Raw genomic sequence first — 13,546 nt, 5'->3', positions numbered from 1 at the left:
TACTAATAATGAACACGCGGGCTCATTACCGCCATCTACCTCGTCTACATGATAAAACACGAGGTTAGTTGTGTTGTGTTGTTACATTTTTCTTGAAAAAATAGCTTTTTCTCCCAGTTTCTCCATTTTATAATAACCATTGGACACTATCAGCTACTCTAAAGGATACAAATGAGTTGTATGAACACACAACAATACAAAGTAATTAATAAAGACAGGGTTTATTTTATTTATTTGACAAAAAAAATGACAAAAACTTATGTCCCCCTCCCCATCTCGCAAAGACCTGAACTTTGTATGTGCTTTGCAGAGTCAAATGACTAATAAATGATATCTTATTATTCTAATTTAGCTCTTCTTTACTCTAGTCATAACTTAGTATAGACTATTAAACAATATCATATATTGTCTTCCCATATTGAACATGAAAGTATAACACATGTTAAAGCAAGACCTTTGCAATATTAATTATTGTTTAGGTGTATGTCCACTGAAAAATAAGCCTACTCAAAAGGCAAATATGAGATGGACCATAAAATGCACCATTCAATGTGTCACTGACAAAACCAAAAATCTTTTAAAGATGTGATTAATGCATATTAGCTTTAATATTTCATCTGCATAAAAATTACATTAATCTTAATTATCGATGTTGCTTGTCATGTTGATGATTGCAATTTTGCCAGTACTGCTACATTTTGCAAAGCTTTTTGCTGTCCAAGAACATTGAAACACAGAAATTAAATTCTCTCCCAAACATGACTGGAAATTTGCACTGTACAAAACCATTCGTAACCCTTTTACTCCTCCTGCTGTCACTAAAGTGCAAAGAATTCTTGAAGAATTGCCAAAGGTAAAAATAACTGCCATTATATTGTTCCTACAGAAAATAACTCCATACTGCACATGCAAACACACTCATTCAACTTAAAAGTCATGACACATTAAACCACAATACCCCTTCCTTGGCTGAGCAGTTATTCAAATAAATGTAATTCTGTTAATCAATTTGATTCATATTAGGCTTATTAAGGATATCTAAAAAAAAATCTGGCACTACTGTATCAGGCAATGCAAGACTATTTTAAGTTGACTGGGCCAATTAAGCTCCTATTTTAAAATATATACTGGATCTGCCTTGGGGTGAAAATGCAGCAGAAGCAATGTCAGGCCATTAAGGGAACAGTTACAACAACGAACAACGAGAAAAACACAGAATACTCTCAGAGTATCATAAGCACATTAAACAGAATGTGTAAAAACAGGACGGACTGTGGTGAAATCACAATCATTTGTGTAACCACATGTACAGTATGTGTCAGCAACTCACAAATGAAACAAACTATATAAAAAAAAATGAAATATGTTTACAGTTCTGGCATCATAGGCAATAGCCTAAACTACAACTTGATTTTAAAAAGAACCAATTGTCCATGGAACGTCAAAAATGATTCTCACTATGAACACATTTCACACTGCTGAAGAAATGTACGACATTCAAAGTATCAAAGCCAAACAAGAGGACATGACTACAGCTTTAACTTCACCTTAGTGATTATCAATAATATCAAAATGATGATTGTCCCAAAACAGTTATTGCAGAGTCAGGAGTCCATGGAGGGTAACATGATTTCTGATGTTCCTTAGACAACTAATTCTGATTAAAATATGGTTAGGTTAGAGGTTACTGCCTACATATTGCCTACAGAATCTCTGCTTAATTTAATATATTCTATGTTTGTTTTTGGAGAGCTGCTCCTGTAGTACAAATACCATGTGAGTATAAAATAAATGAGCAGCAAATATTCAAAAAAAAAATCCATGGTGGCAAAAGCATATTATTCAAATATCAGGGTAATATCAGTCATTGTGCCAAAGTGACATTTATGTGACTAAAATCAATGTGACTTAATGTAAACCAGAGGGGTATCCTAGAAAACCACTTGTATAAAAGTTCAACAAATGTTTTTTTTATGTTATTATCAATGTATTATCACTGTATATGATAAGAGGACCATGCAGTTTGACTTAGTACCCACCACAAACAAGTAGTGAACACATATACAGCCTTAAAACACAATAACTTATTTCAGTACTCTTGCATAAGGCTTGAAATATGTGTAATTTCCTTCATTTTCTCATATTCTTTAAATCTCAATGGAGTTTAAGTCATATTACAGACAGACTTCAAAGTTCAACTTCCCAAAAGGACAAAAGATTTGTAGCAAGCTCTGCCAGAACTAGGTCACTACTGGACCTGGAAGACATTGATCTTGCTTGTGTTTTTCAGCGTCTGTCGCCGGTTGCAGAACCATACTCGTACAACCTCTCGGTCATAGTTTAGCTCCCTTGCAATTTCTGTAATCTCTTGGCCTGTTGGCAGAGCGTTCTTCTCAAAGTAGGAGTTAAGGACTTCTATTGCCTGTGGTGTGAAACTGGTGCGCCGCTTGCGTTTTTTTGATGGTTCACCGCCAACAAACTCCATCAGGTTCTGCTGGCCTTTCTGGTTCCAATGCTCAGCTTCGGCCAACCACTTCTCCAACACCGGCTTCAACTTCTGAGCGCTCTTCGGAGTGATATCCAGCTTTTCAAACCTGCGAGACAAAAGACAGTTCAATCTGAACTACTTTGTAAGAACACATTGCATTTAACTGAGAAATTAAATCAATTCCATCCATTCACATAGACCCAATTATCAGGGCAGTAACTTATACTGTACATTTTAGGTACTAGTCCACCGAGCTTTTACCAGACTATTGACAAATGCCTCATTACTTAACCTACTTTATTACCACTATATAATGATGACTCCATTGCTGTCCATATCAAAATGATCTTGAACCATTTGGACAATTTTTCAATTCATCTTCACTGACTATTTTATTTCCATGTAGAATAAAGCCCAAGCAAGGAAACTGTTGAATGTTATTTTTATATTACCTAATTACATCCACATTTATGCATTCATTAAAAGAAACGGTTCGACATTTTGAGAAATACTCTTATTTGCTTTCTTGCTGAGATTTAAATGAGACCATCGATACCACTCTCATTTTTGTACACTTCATATAAAGCTACAGCTATCAGCCAGTTATCTTAACAGCTGTTGCCTGTCTTTGTATAAAGGTAACATAATCCGCCTAGCAGCCCCTCTATAGTTCAGTAATTAACACAATATATCTTGCTTGTTAAATCCACACAAAACAAAAAAGTGTAAAAATAACTGTTTCTTGGCTGGGTGCACTGACTTCCTTCGCAGTGAGTCCCACACCCTGTAAAAACATAACCTCATTTTTTACACTTTGGTTTTATACAACTTTAGAGGTGCTGATAGTATTTTGTTATTATTATATTTTCAGTTATTTTCAGTATTTTGTTACCTTCAGAAAAAGCCAAGCAAGCTGTTTCTTTCTGTTTCAAGTTTTTATGCTAAGCTAAGCAAACTGACTGCTGCTGACTGTAACCTCATATGTAACAAGACGTGAGAGTGGTATTGATCCTCTCATCTAACTCTTGGCAAGAAGGCAAATAAGCTTATTTCTAAAATGTCGAGCTATTGCTTTAAGGATTTAATACCATCATCTGTTACAAATGTCACACTTCTGTTACTGCGATTGCACTTAACCCACTAAGCATGACTGTACTAACTCAATCAGTATAGATAAGTAGATGTTTGCAAGGCTGCCTACATTAATATTTTACTTGTATTACAACTGCAATTTATTATAGGCAAACAAGGTCAATATATGCACAAATGCACTCTTTACACCCTGACATTGATGCATCACTGATGCTTTACAAAGAGAAATAAATAGATCTTTTACAGTAAATTACTGAAAAAAGCTTCCATATTAAGAGGCAACATGAACAAGCATGTGATTTACCTGCAAATAGCAGACTGGCTGTAGGCTGGACCCTCAGTTGCAGTCAGGGCCTGCCCTACTTGTGTCTGAGTAAGCCCCAAGGACAGCCGACGGATCTTGAAATTCTTGGCAAACTCTCGAATTTCCTCGAGATTAATGCCCTCCTCGCTGCTGACTACCTGTTGGGGTTCTATAATTGTGAAGAGTCTGGTTAAAAATATCTACCTGCTTAAAAAGGATCTATGTTTTGATAGGAGAAGCAGGTGTACGTACTGCTGACAAGCTGGCCCACTTTTGCCACATCTCCACAGGTGATTGGTACTGTGGAGGAGAGCGTGGTGGCGGTCTTCAGTACAGACGGCTGCGGGGCGATGACAACCGGTGACTGAGTGACAGCTGTTACTGAAGCCTGCGAGGGAACAAATAAATCCTGAATAAATACATAATAATCTTGAAACTGTAATAATGAAAATGGCAAAATGTCATAATATTTAAATACCTTCAGGAATTAATTATCTGCCAATCAACTGAGTCTATTTAAGGATCATGCAGTAATTTTTTTTTTCTGTTTCAGCTTTCAAGTGTAGCTGCGTCCTCTTTAATCCTAAAAAAAAATTTGGACAGATTTTTGTTTGTCTACCTGCGTGCTTGGTTTGGAAAGTGTTGGAGTAGCAGCAGCTTTGGGCAGAACTGAAGCAGAAGTCGTGACAGTGGTGGGTCCGTTCCCTACAGTGGCAATGATCTGGCCCTGGGTGTTGAAAAGCAGCTGTGGGGTGACAGTCTGGACCTGGAGACCCTGGAGGGGAAGGGTGGGAGTCGCAGCCCCTCCAGCCAGAGAGGCTGGGTTCACCAAGAGTGGGAGAGTTCCTATGACCTATAAACATATGATATATTTGAATGCAACCCTCGGTCATAGTATTTACTTACCAAACCCACTTCAAGAATATCAAAGGACCTGTCATGACAGTGTTTTTGTGTCTCCAAAATAATCCTATTAGCAATTCACTTGGAAGGAAATCATGTCTTTCTAGATTAAACACTGCACTACTAACCCCAATGAGCTGCAATAATGATAAGATTGAGTAATGGAATTGCTTGAGAGGACAATCAGTTTTCACAGAGACTGTCTTATGCTCCACTGATTTGAAAAAGCACTGCTGATCATCCAGATGTTAACTGGAGACTGGCGCTTGTTTTAAGAAAAACAGAAACTAAGCATGAAAACATTCTGATTGTCCTTAAAGAGGGTTTGATTATCTCCCAGTATGAACATTTCCAAAAATGTGAATAGCAATAGGGAAAACACATTTTCAGTGAATTACTTGTTCTTATACCTTTCTCATTTTGTTATGAAGTCTGTTATGTGTTCTAGTCAGACAAGGGTCAAAGATTTCTTTTTGGCTAATGATACACTACTACAAGGACAAGGATGATGTTTTTTCCAGATCATTCATTATATGTAAGGCACATTCCCTTTAGCTGGAAGTATACAGCAGAGAGACTGCAGGCAGTTGGGGGAAGGTGCACAAGAGATGGATCATAAGTCAAGTCCATATAATATGATACAATACAATACAATTCAATAATTTTAGGTTACCCACCTGCCCCTGGGCATTTGTGATAATCTGGCTGGTGATGCCAGCCATGCTGGACATGGCACTGGTGATGATGGGAGTGGAGGTGAGGGAACTGAGGAACTGAGGCTGCGCTCCCAGGGAAGCCGCATTGATCTGAGCACAAAATCACAACATGAGCATAGAGCATAGGAAAATAAACGCACACGACTGACTTATCAGATGTAAACAGAGTAGAGTTGTAGGAACAGATTTAAATCTTTGACTTGGCACTCTTACAATGGCAGGATTGATGGAGAGTCCTGCAGTCTGAAGAGCTGCTATAGATATGTTGGACTGAGAGACGGGGGTGGTGATCGGGGTCGCCTGCGTTGCCGCAACCTGAGCAGCAGTAACTTGTGTATTGGTCACCTGTGTTGGCTGAGACGTCACCTGCTGCATAGCAGCCTGCACTTGCTGTAAAGAAGCTGCTTGAGGCTGGAACACCGTCTGCGCATTTGTCTGTAGCTGGGGCTGGACCGAGTTCAGGACTGTTGCAGCTGAGAGAAAATTTAAAAATATGTTATTATATATCTGTTATTGTTCTGTGGTGAAGTTATTCATTGTGAGAAAACATTTTAACAAATGGTCTGTGAGCTGCTAGTGTGACACAGGAAGCTGTACTGAGACACAGCAGTGCTTTGAGCTGAACGCTAACGTCAGCATGGTGACATGTTCACAGTGACAATGTTAGTACGCTCATGTTTATCAGATATAATGTTTTCTATATGCAACAACTTAGTTCAGTATGTTAGCATTCTAACATTTGATAATCAGCACTAAACACAAAGAACAGCTGAGGCTGATGGGAATGTTATAAACCAAAGTATGGCACTAGAGGAAAAGTTAAGAGATCACAAAAATTATTACAATTCATCCCAAGGGGGGCATGAATGTTTGAACCAAACTTCAAACATTTCCATTTCTACATTTCCAATTTCCACCCAATAGTTGTTGATACATTTTACTGAAAAACACATATGTGAACCTCATGGTGGTGGAAAAGTCAGGGGATTATCCAAATCGTTGCAATTCATCCTCTGGGAAACAATCTGAACTATCTTCCAAATGTAATACAATCCATCAAATAGCTGAGATATTTCAGTCTGGACCAAAGATGTGGACTGATCAACTGATACTGCCAACCTATTGTCAATGTAAATTGAGTGTGCATATTGTTTCTTTTTTTTGTGATCAGTTTTTTATTGGTATTTAAACATGATTATATAGAGGTGGGGTTACAAGTTCGTAGATCCCAGATAAAGTAGATGAATAGAATCGCAAATGTCCATTAATCAGCACAGAACTGGCAAGCAACTAAAACAAAACAAAAGAGAAGAAATAAGAGCATTTGTTTTGCAAATCCCTCTCCCATATCCTTCCCTTTGGCTCCCTCCCACCCAACCCACCTTATGGACCAAGAGAACAGTTATATTAAGGATGTTATTATAGTAATCGCTTGTTTCCAGTGTGAAATATTTTCTGTTTTTGCCTGGTGCATGTTGGCAGCCCAGAGTTCCACGCTTGCTATGTCTATGAAGTCAAGAAGCCATCTCTGTATATTGACAGAATGAGGAGCTTTCCATCTACAAGCTATTAGTCACTTGGCAGCTGTAAGACCAGCTAGCCAGAGACGTCTCTGCTTAACACAGAGCTCCAAGTTGGAGCTGTCATTAAGTAACAGGACTTCTGGCAAGTAAAGAACTGTTTTGGACAATATGCTTGATAGCATCTCTGAAACCTTCTTCCAGAACTCCGCAACCCTTGGGCACTCCCACACCTTATGAAAAAATGTACCTTATGCATTTTGATTGCATAAGGTGCAGTTTGGTGATGGTAAAGCTTTCATTTTATGCAATGTGCAGGGAGTGAAGTATGTTCTGTGCATGACATTAAAATGAATAATTTGATGGTTGGGGTTCCTGGAAGATAGTTGCATGTTATGCCAGATTAGTTTCCAATTTGGGTTGGAGCTATGTGAGGAGAGGTCCACCTTCCACAGTCTGTCAATAGATAGGGGCTTACAGGAGGCCTTATGCAAGATGGAATATATTGTCGAGACCAGTCCGCTGAGGATGGTCAGAGCTGTATGAAATAGAAAGATGCACCAGGTAGACTGAAATGTTTCCGGATGTCTTGAAATACTCAGAGGCCCACAGGACCATAAATGTCAGCCCTTTACTGCTCCATTGAGGGAATGAAATTTGTTGGCTATTGGAGGTTATTGTTATGAAAAATGCATATTGTGTTTATGTACTACATATGCACAAACAGTTTGTGTTTTACCTTGGAGGCCAGCAAAGGGCAGCTTGAGGAGGCTTCCAGCTGTGTTAGCTGCTGCGAGCCCAGGGAGAGTGGCGACGTTGGTGGTAGGGAGGGTGAGAACAGCCAGACCACCCTGGCCGCCGATGGAGCCCGCCATGCTGATGGGGATGAGCAGGGGCTGGCCTAGTGACCCTGTCTGAGCCATCATACCAGTCATCAGAGTGGCCAAACTTTCCTGGGTCAGCACCTGATGTAATATAGTAAAATATTCGTTTTACATAAACTTTTGTGGCTGTAATGAAAAGTCAGATGGTATTTTTACCTCTTTTATCTACTTTCACTGGCATTCTGGTGTTTTTACAGGAGGAATTTCACTGAACTAAAGAGTAATACATTTTTAATTTCACATGTGCTTTATGTTGTTTAATTTTGCATTATTGCATGTTTTAATTTTTGTTGAGGCAGCAGTATGTATTAGTTAGAATTTTCTCCAGTTGCTGACTTTGTTTTGCCAACAGTTTCTACAACCTCAGACTATGTATTCAGGTGTTTGGGATCAAATTTGTTCCATTTATCACGCTGACGGTGCACTAGAGACAACTGCCTCTGCCAGAGACTTCAGTAAATCACCTACCGTAGCCTGTGGCTGACAATAGTGATATTAATCCTTCTGACACATGAATATTGGACAAGAAATAATATGTGAACAAGGTGAAATGCACAAAGGGTACCCTATGAATTGAAGGATTTACTTTGGCTCCCTCATTTTTATTTTACAGATATTTCCTGCAATGTCAAGGCCGATGCAACGGTCCACAGCCCTTGTTAATTTCTGACTCGGAGACCACCAAACTAATGACCACAACTGTCTCTGATGGCTAAAGATGAATACAGAAAGAGCAGTGAATGTGTTGATTCACAGTCATACCTACCTGTGGACAGCCTTGTACAGAGATGGGCATGGCGGCCTGGGGCTGCGGCAAGGACACACTGATGGGAACAGCAGGAGTCAGCGTTTGGATAGCAGGGGCCGGAGCCTCTACAGAGACCACCTGCTGCTCACCCGGCACTGCAAGAGCACAGCCACGGTTGGTTCTTACTGACATTTGAAGTGTTTCTCACAGCTGTCATCCCTATTTGCATTACAGCCGTGTGTCATGTATGTATGTGTAATAAGACATCTGCTATCCATTGTCATCATAGTTTAACCGTGGCTTACCTACTCCCCCGGTGTTCTGAGGTACGGCGTGGCCATCGTCAGGTTGCTCTGCGGCCCGAGTTACTCCCTCCTCAGCTTTGCCTTCACTCTTCCCATCAGGTATTGATGATGGCAGAGATGCATCGACCTCTACCTCTAGCACACGAATAGTCTCATGGCCAGACATCACAATCACCTGCATAGCAATCAGGAATAAAAGCTGAGATGACTCAAATCAAAAAAAAAGGAGCTGCCTACTATATTCTACTTCTTCAGTGTTCTGTTAAGATTATATAATAAATAAATCACCAGTTTAAGTAAATAAAACATTTAAAAAGTGGTAAAAGCATCACTTGATCTACCACCTGAAGGGTCACAAAAAAATAGCCAAATTTAGTATTTTTCCACCTCACTTCTCCCTCTAACTACATGCAGCTACATGTAGTAAATCTGACTTTTACTTGACAGATGATTCATGGTATGCAATAATGAAAGGCCTAGAGGAGAGGCAGCGAGACAACCTGGGCCGGAGGACAAGGTGCAGAGAGACAATGCAGGAAGAGAGAGGAAGATGCATACCTGGTTGTCTTTGGCAGGGAATTTCAAAGTGCAGGGTTTAAATGGCTGAAAAAAGACTTCTGCAGTCAGACAGTGAATGGCTAAGGAGAACAGAGAAGCCGAGCACATGTTAGGACACAATGACCCAAAACAAACAAACAAACAAACAAACACACAAAAAAAAAAGAGACACAAATGAAAAGAGCATGAGTACACAAAAACAATGACAAGAGCATCAGCCAACAAGCAGCTCAAGCAATGCTTTCTTCAAGCTGCCCTCTGTGCATCCGTGAAGAGCATTGCTTTTGTTTGCTGACTATGTCTACACAGCATGTTACTAGAGAGAGAAAAAACACAATTAATTATTAAGCATGGCATTTTAAAGATCGGTAACCCTCACAAGCATAGAGCAGCAGGTATTAATAGGTGGTAAAACACGAAAAAAAAAAGTGGGTCCTGATCTCAATGAACTGCTGTGTGGAGTTAATCGTTCCATTATGATATGGTATGTTGTCGGCACATGGAGGGTGACAGGAGCAAACAGCAGCAAAGAACTTCAAGACAACATAAGTTATAGAGGGGGGGGTTCGGGTCAGCTCAGTGCACTTATAGAAGGAAGAGAAAGCCCTTCACTGTGCTTTAACAGACAGGTGTGTGTTACCTGCTCATTGACAGTGAGTGGGGCATCTTTGGCAGGGAGATCCTGGGAGTTCATGGCTCGCTGCTGCACCACCACGGTCACTTTCTTCCTGGCATTCTGAGCAAACAAACACAGCTTAGATAAACTCTGAGAAACTTATCTCTGTGACTAGTCTGTTTGTGCAGCCATTTAAGGAATAAAAGCATATATCCAGTGTCATGATTGTGTCCCACGTTACTCCCAGTTTAGAGACAAATGTTGGCTTAGACAGACCAACACATGCAGAGGACTGTTTTTTTTAATTCATGGCTATTTCTGTCATTGCAAGACCACACTATTTAGAGGGGCCTATAAACAGGCCACACTGTGTTGCACTTAAGCTTCAAGAAAACGTGATGAAACACGCTGATCGTAGACATGAAGTGTTTACAAATTCATCACAGAACCAAAAAAAGATCCAAGGTGATGCATTTCCTGCTGCAATGCCCCGTTAGAAATGAGGATCTGTCAAAACTTCAGCGGGTGTTGATGGGCTCCCCACCCCCATCCTGGCCAATAAAAGTCTCGCCGCGTCGGCCACTTTTGAACACAAGCTGTAACCACCGAGCGCAGGCGACAGAAATCATCTCACACCCGTGCCTAGAGACCGAATATTATGTATTTCCCTCTCTTTATCATAAATATATAAATTATGCTAATTACGAACATTGCATATTAACCAAAACTCATTTCCTCTCGCCATTTCGCTGCTATGCGCGAAGAGCAGGCTACAACAGTGTCCGGTTATTGAATTCAACTTACCGCGTAAATGCAGCTTATTTTCTGTAATCCCCCGCTCTTATAAAGGTCCTTGTCACAGTTTGTTTCAGTCACACATAATTAAAAATTCATCTCAGCTCCCAGACAGGCGCTGTGACTGCACACAAAAGAGGTATTTGCATTGATAAGGAGGGTTGCAATGTTAGGATCTCCTCTCTCTTAATATTTAATGACGATGCCCTTTCTGCAACAGTTCAGACAATCAAAAATCCTCGAGGTGTCTCACAAAATCCTATTTGAGCTGTAAAGTCGGACAAAATTGCTACAAAATTGGCCTTTTGCACTACGTCATGAACATAATTTATGCAAGAAAAAATCTTGCATTGAAAAATGTCTGCCTGGACTTGAGAGGTGCCATGGTTCTCTTAAAGGGGACGTACCTCCTAATAAAAGCTCAACACTGAAAGCAGCAATGAAGCACTGACACATCCACATAATAGATGAAAGATGTTGCCGTTACACGAACAGTTTACTTACGTCTGTTTATTTAACTAAATCTACGGCAGAATAAGAGTTCACACCTGTTTACTTCTGTTAATGAGTACAAAATTATGAAAATAACCAGGGTGCAATTCGCAGGGAGGGGTGGTGGTGGTGGTGGTGGGGGGGGGGTTGGTCTACATAGCCCTGCTTCACTGAGTTATTTATAGGGACAAAAATGTATCCCCTTCATAGTGATTTATGCTGCCTCACCCAGAGACCATATAAAATATCCAAAATAAAAACAGGCTATTTAAAAGAATCTAAGTGAAGCGCTGCAATGTGAGAACAGTCATTGGTGCAAACAACAATAAAATCAGAAATGGACTTGACAATGAGTGACAGTAAAGATGACACTGCGTCTAGGCTACGTGGTGACGCAGTGAATGGACCAGTGAGTTGTCTCGTTCTCCCAGCTTCCCTGAGATTTGCAGGGTAAAAGAGGGGCGACACGCCACGGATGACCCCTCCACAAGACAGCATAAAAAGAAGACAGAAGCCCGTCATCAAAACAGAACTGTGTCTTTAGTCTGACAAGTAGACATCTACTGTAGCTTGTTTATTCTTATGATGACTAAACGTTGTTCTATTACATGTTGTGATTATTTTCTATTCAGTATGGAAGTTTGCTGAGTGCTTCGCAGAGAGCTGAATTAGGATACATTCACACTGCAAGCCTCAAGGCTGATTTATGGTAAGTCACTCGACACTTTTCAACAGAAAAACGTATGGGTCGACACTTTCCGTTCATGTTGCACATTTTCTTTCTCTACGTGATTGGGGAGTGTCACTAACGTCGCCATAGAGATTGTAGTTCTTACTTAACTTCCTTATTGATATTTTGGTCTGTAACTTAAGATAATTTGTGACTAGGGCTGGGTGATATGGACAAAACTAAATGTCACAATATTTTTGACCAAATACCTCGATATCGATATTATGACAATATTGTAGGGATCGGTGCTTTCACAAAATGTGTACACAATGATATTTTTGATAAATAATCATCAGTTTTGTGGATATAATGACTATGTGGGTAAAGGCAAATAATAGAACAGCTAGAACAATCTGGTAAGTTCAGAAAATTACATCACTTTACTGTGATGCAGCCTTTAAGACGAGAAAAAGACAACACTTATATCACGATATTACAATATCCAATATAGCCAATCTAGTCTATCACGATATCGATATATTGGCCAGCCCTACTTGTAGCGTCCATGTTTAATTAGTCTGGGTTGGGATGATAAGGCTAATGTAACTAAACAAGACGACTGGAGGATGGCGTCTGGTTACCATGGAGACAACTGAAACCCTTTGCCAAGTATAAATTGAAAACTCTTTGACTCTTTAATTTCTGTTGAGCAACACTTGTCAAAAGTGTCAAGCAACCTACCGTTAATCAACCTTTTGTGCTCAATTCAGAGCTCAGAGCCGTTTTGTTTTTTTTGCTTGGTTGTTCACAGTATTATTTTTTTAAATGTGGACAATATTAGGTTCCAGGGTGAAATGGTCACGGTCCTGAACTGACCCGCATGCGCAAAAGAACAATAACACCGACGTCACACGCAGCACGCTGTAGTACGGAAGTAAACATGGAGGCCGCTGAAGCCAGCGTTTACGGTTTAATTTATAAGTTGACGTGCAGTGGAAGCGAGCGAGTTTGTGAGCAGATGATAACGAGGATGAGGAGAAAGAGAGCCACATTTTTAATTATGGCTCTTTGTGGCGAAATGGCTGATATACTTCTGTACAGAGGTGTGTGTGTGTGTGTGGATGCGGAGTCGGAGGAATCGTGACGTGAATGGCATCATAGAAACAGATTTCATCCAAAATTTCCAGATGTTAAGGACTACTTTTAAGTACATCTGTCAGCGCCTCTCCACAAGACACAAGACAATCAGTTCCGGCGACCAATCTCTCTGAGAAAGCGTGTAGGAGTTGAGTTGTTTTGGGTGGAGTGACGTTAAGTAACATGAATGTGAAAGTGGCAAAAAGATCAGATTCCATGTGATTTGTGCTGTTCACACTGCTCTGAAACAAATAGATCTGAGGGGGGGGGGATCGGATTTGAGCCGCTATTGCCTGCAGTCTGAACGTAGCCTTAAAC

At 40.2% G+C, this 13,546-nt stretch overlaps 1 protein-coding gene across 3 annotated transcripts; it reads right to left on the bottom strand.

Annotated features, from left to right (window-relative positions):
• Positions 1-205: 205 nt before the first annotated feature.
• On the bottom strand, positions 206-11,461 carry pou6f1 (POU class 6 homeobox 1). Of its 3 annotated transcripts, none has more exons than XM_042410425.1 (11): positions 10,939-11,461; positions 10,159-10,254; positions 8,961-9,135; positions 8,674-8,810; positions 7,763-7,988; positions 5,717-5,976; positions 5,465-5,593; positions 4,504-4,737; positions 4,137-4,272; positions 3,885-4,053; positions 206-2,594 (listed from the first exon to the last, which is right to left on the bottom strand). In XM_042410425.1, exons 2-11 carry the CDS (start codon positions 10,210-10,212, stop codon positions 2,249-2,251), a joined length of 1,866 nt encoding a protein of 621 aa, XP_042266359.1. In that variant the 5' UTR covers positions 10,213-10,254; positions 10,939-11,461; the 3' UTR covers positions 206-2,248. The 3 variants fall into 3 exon arrangements, with proteins under 3 accessions (XP_042266359.1, XP_042266358.1, XP_042266360.1); XM_042410424.1 differs by lacking the exon at positions 10,939-11,461 and adding an exon at positions 10,844-10,901; XM_042410426.1 differs by lacking the exon at positions 10,939-11,461 and adding an exon at positions 9,519-9,598 and having other exon boundaries at positions 10,159-10,247.
• Positions 11,462-13,546: the final 2,085 nt, after the last annotated feature.

This window comes from Thunnus maccoyii, chromosome 4 (assembly GCF_910596095.1).
Source record: "Thunnus maccoyii chromosome 4, fThuMac1.1, whole genome shotgun sequence".
In the NCBI taxonomy this organism is placed as follows: domain Eukaryota; kingdom Metazoa; phylum Chordata; class Actinopteri; order Scombriformes; family Scombridae; genus Thunnus; species Thunnus maccoyii.
This window is presented reverse-complemented; position numbering and strand designations above follow the sequence as displayed.

Bases quoted from the DNA above. Each gene is read 5' to 3' on its own strand.
- pou6f1 (XM_042410424.1), bottom strand. From the start codon at position 10,879: ATGGCGAGAGGAAATGAGTTTTGGTTAATATGCAAT. The intron at 7,989-8,673 runs GTAGGTATGACT...ATATTACATCAG, and splicing joins CTGTACAAGGCTGTCCACAG to GTGCTGACCCAGGAAAGTTT. The intron at 5,977-7,762 runs GTAAAACACAAA...ATTTTCTCTCAG, and splicing joins GCCCTTTGCTGGCCTCCAAG to CTGCAACAGTCCTGAACTCG.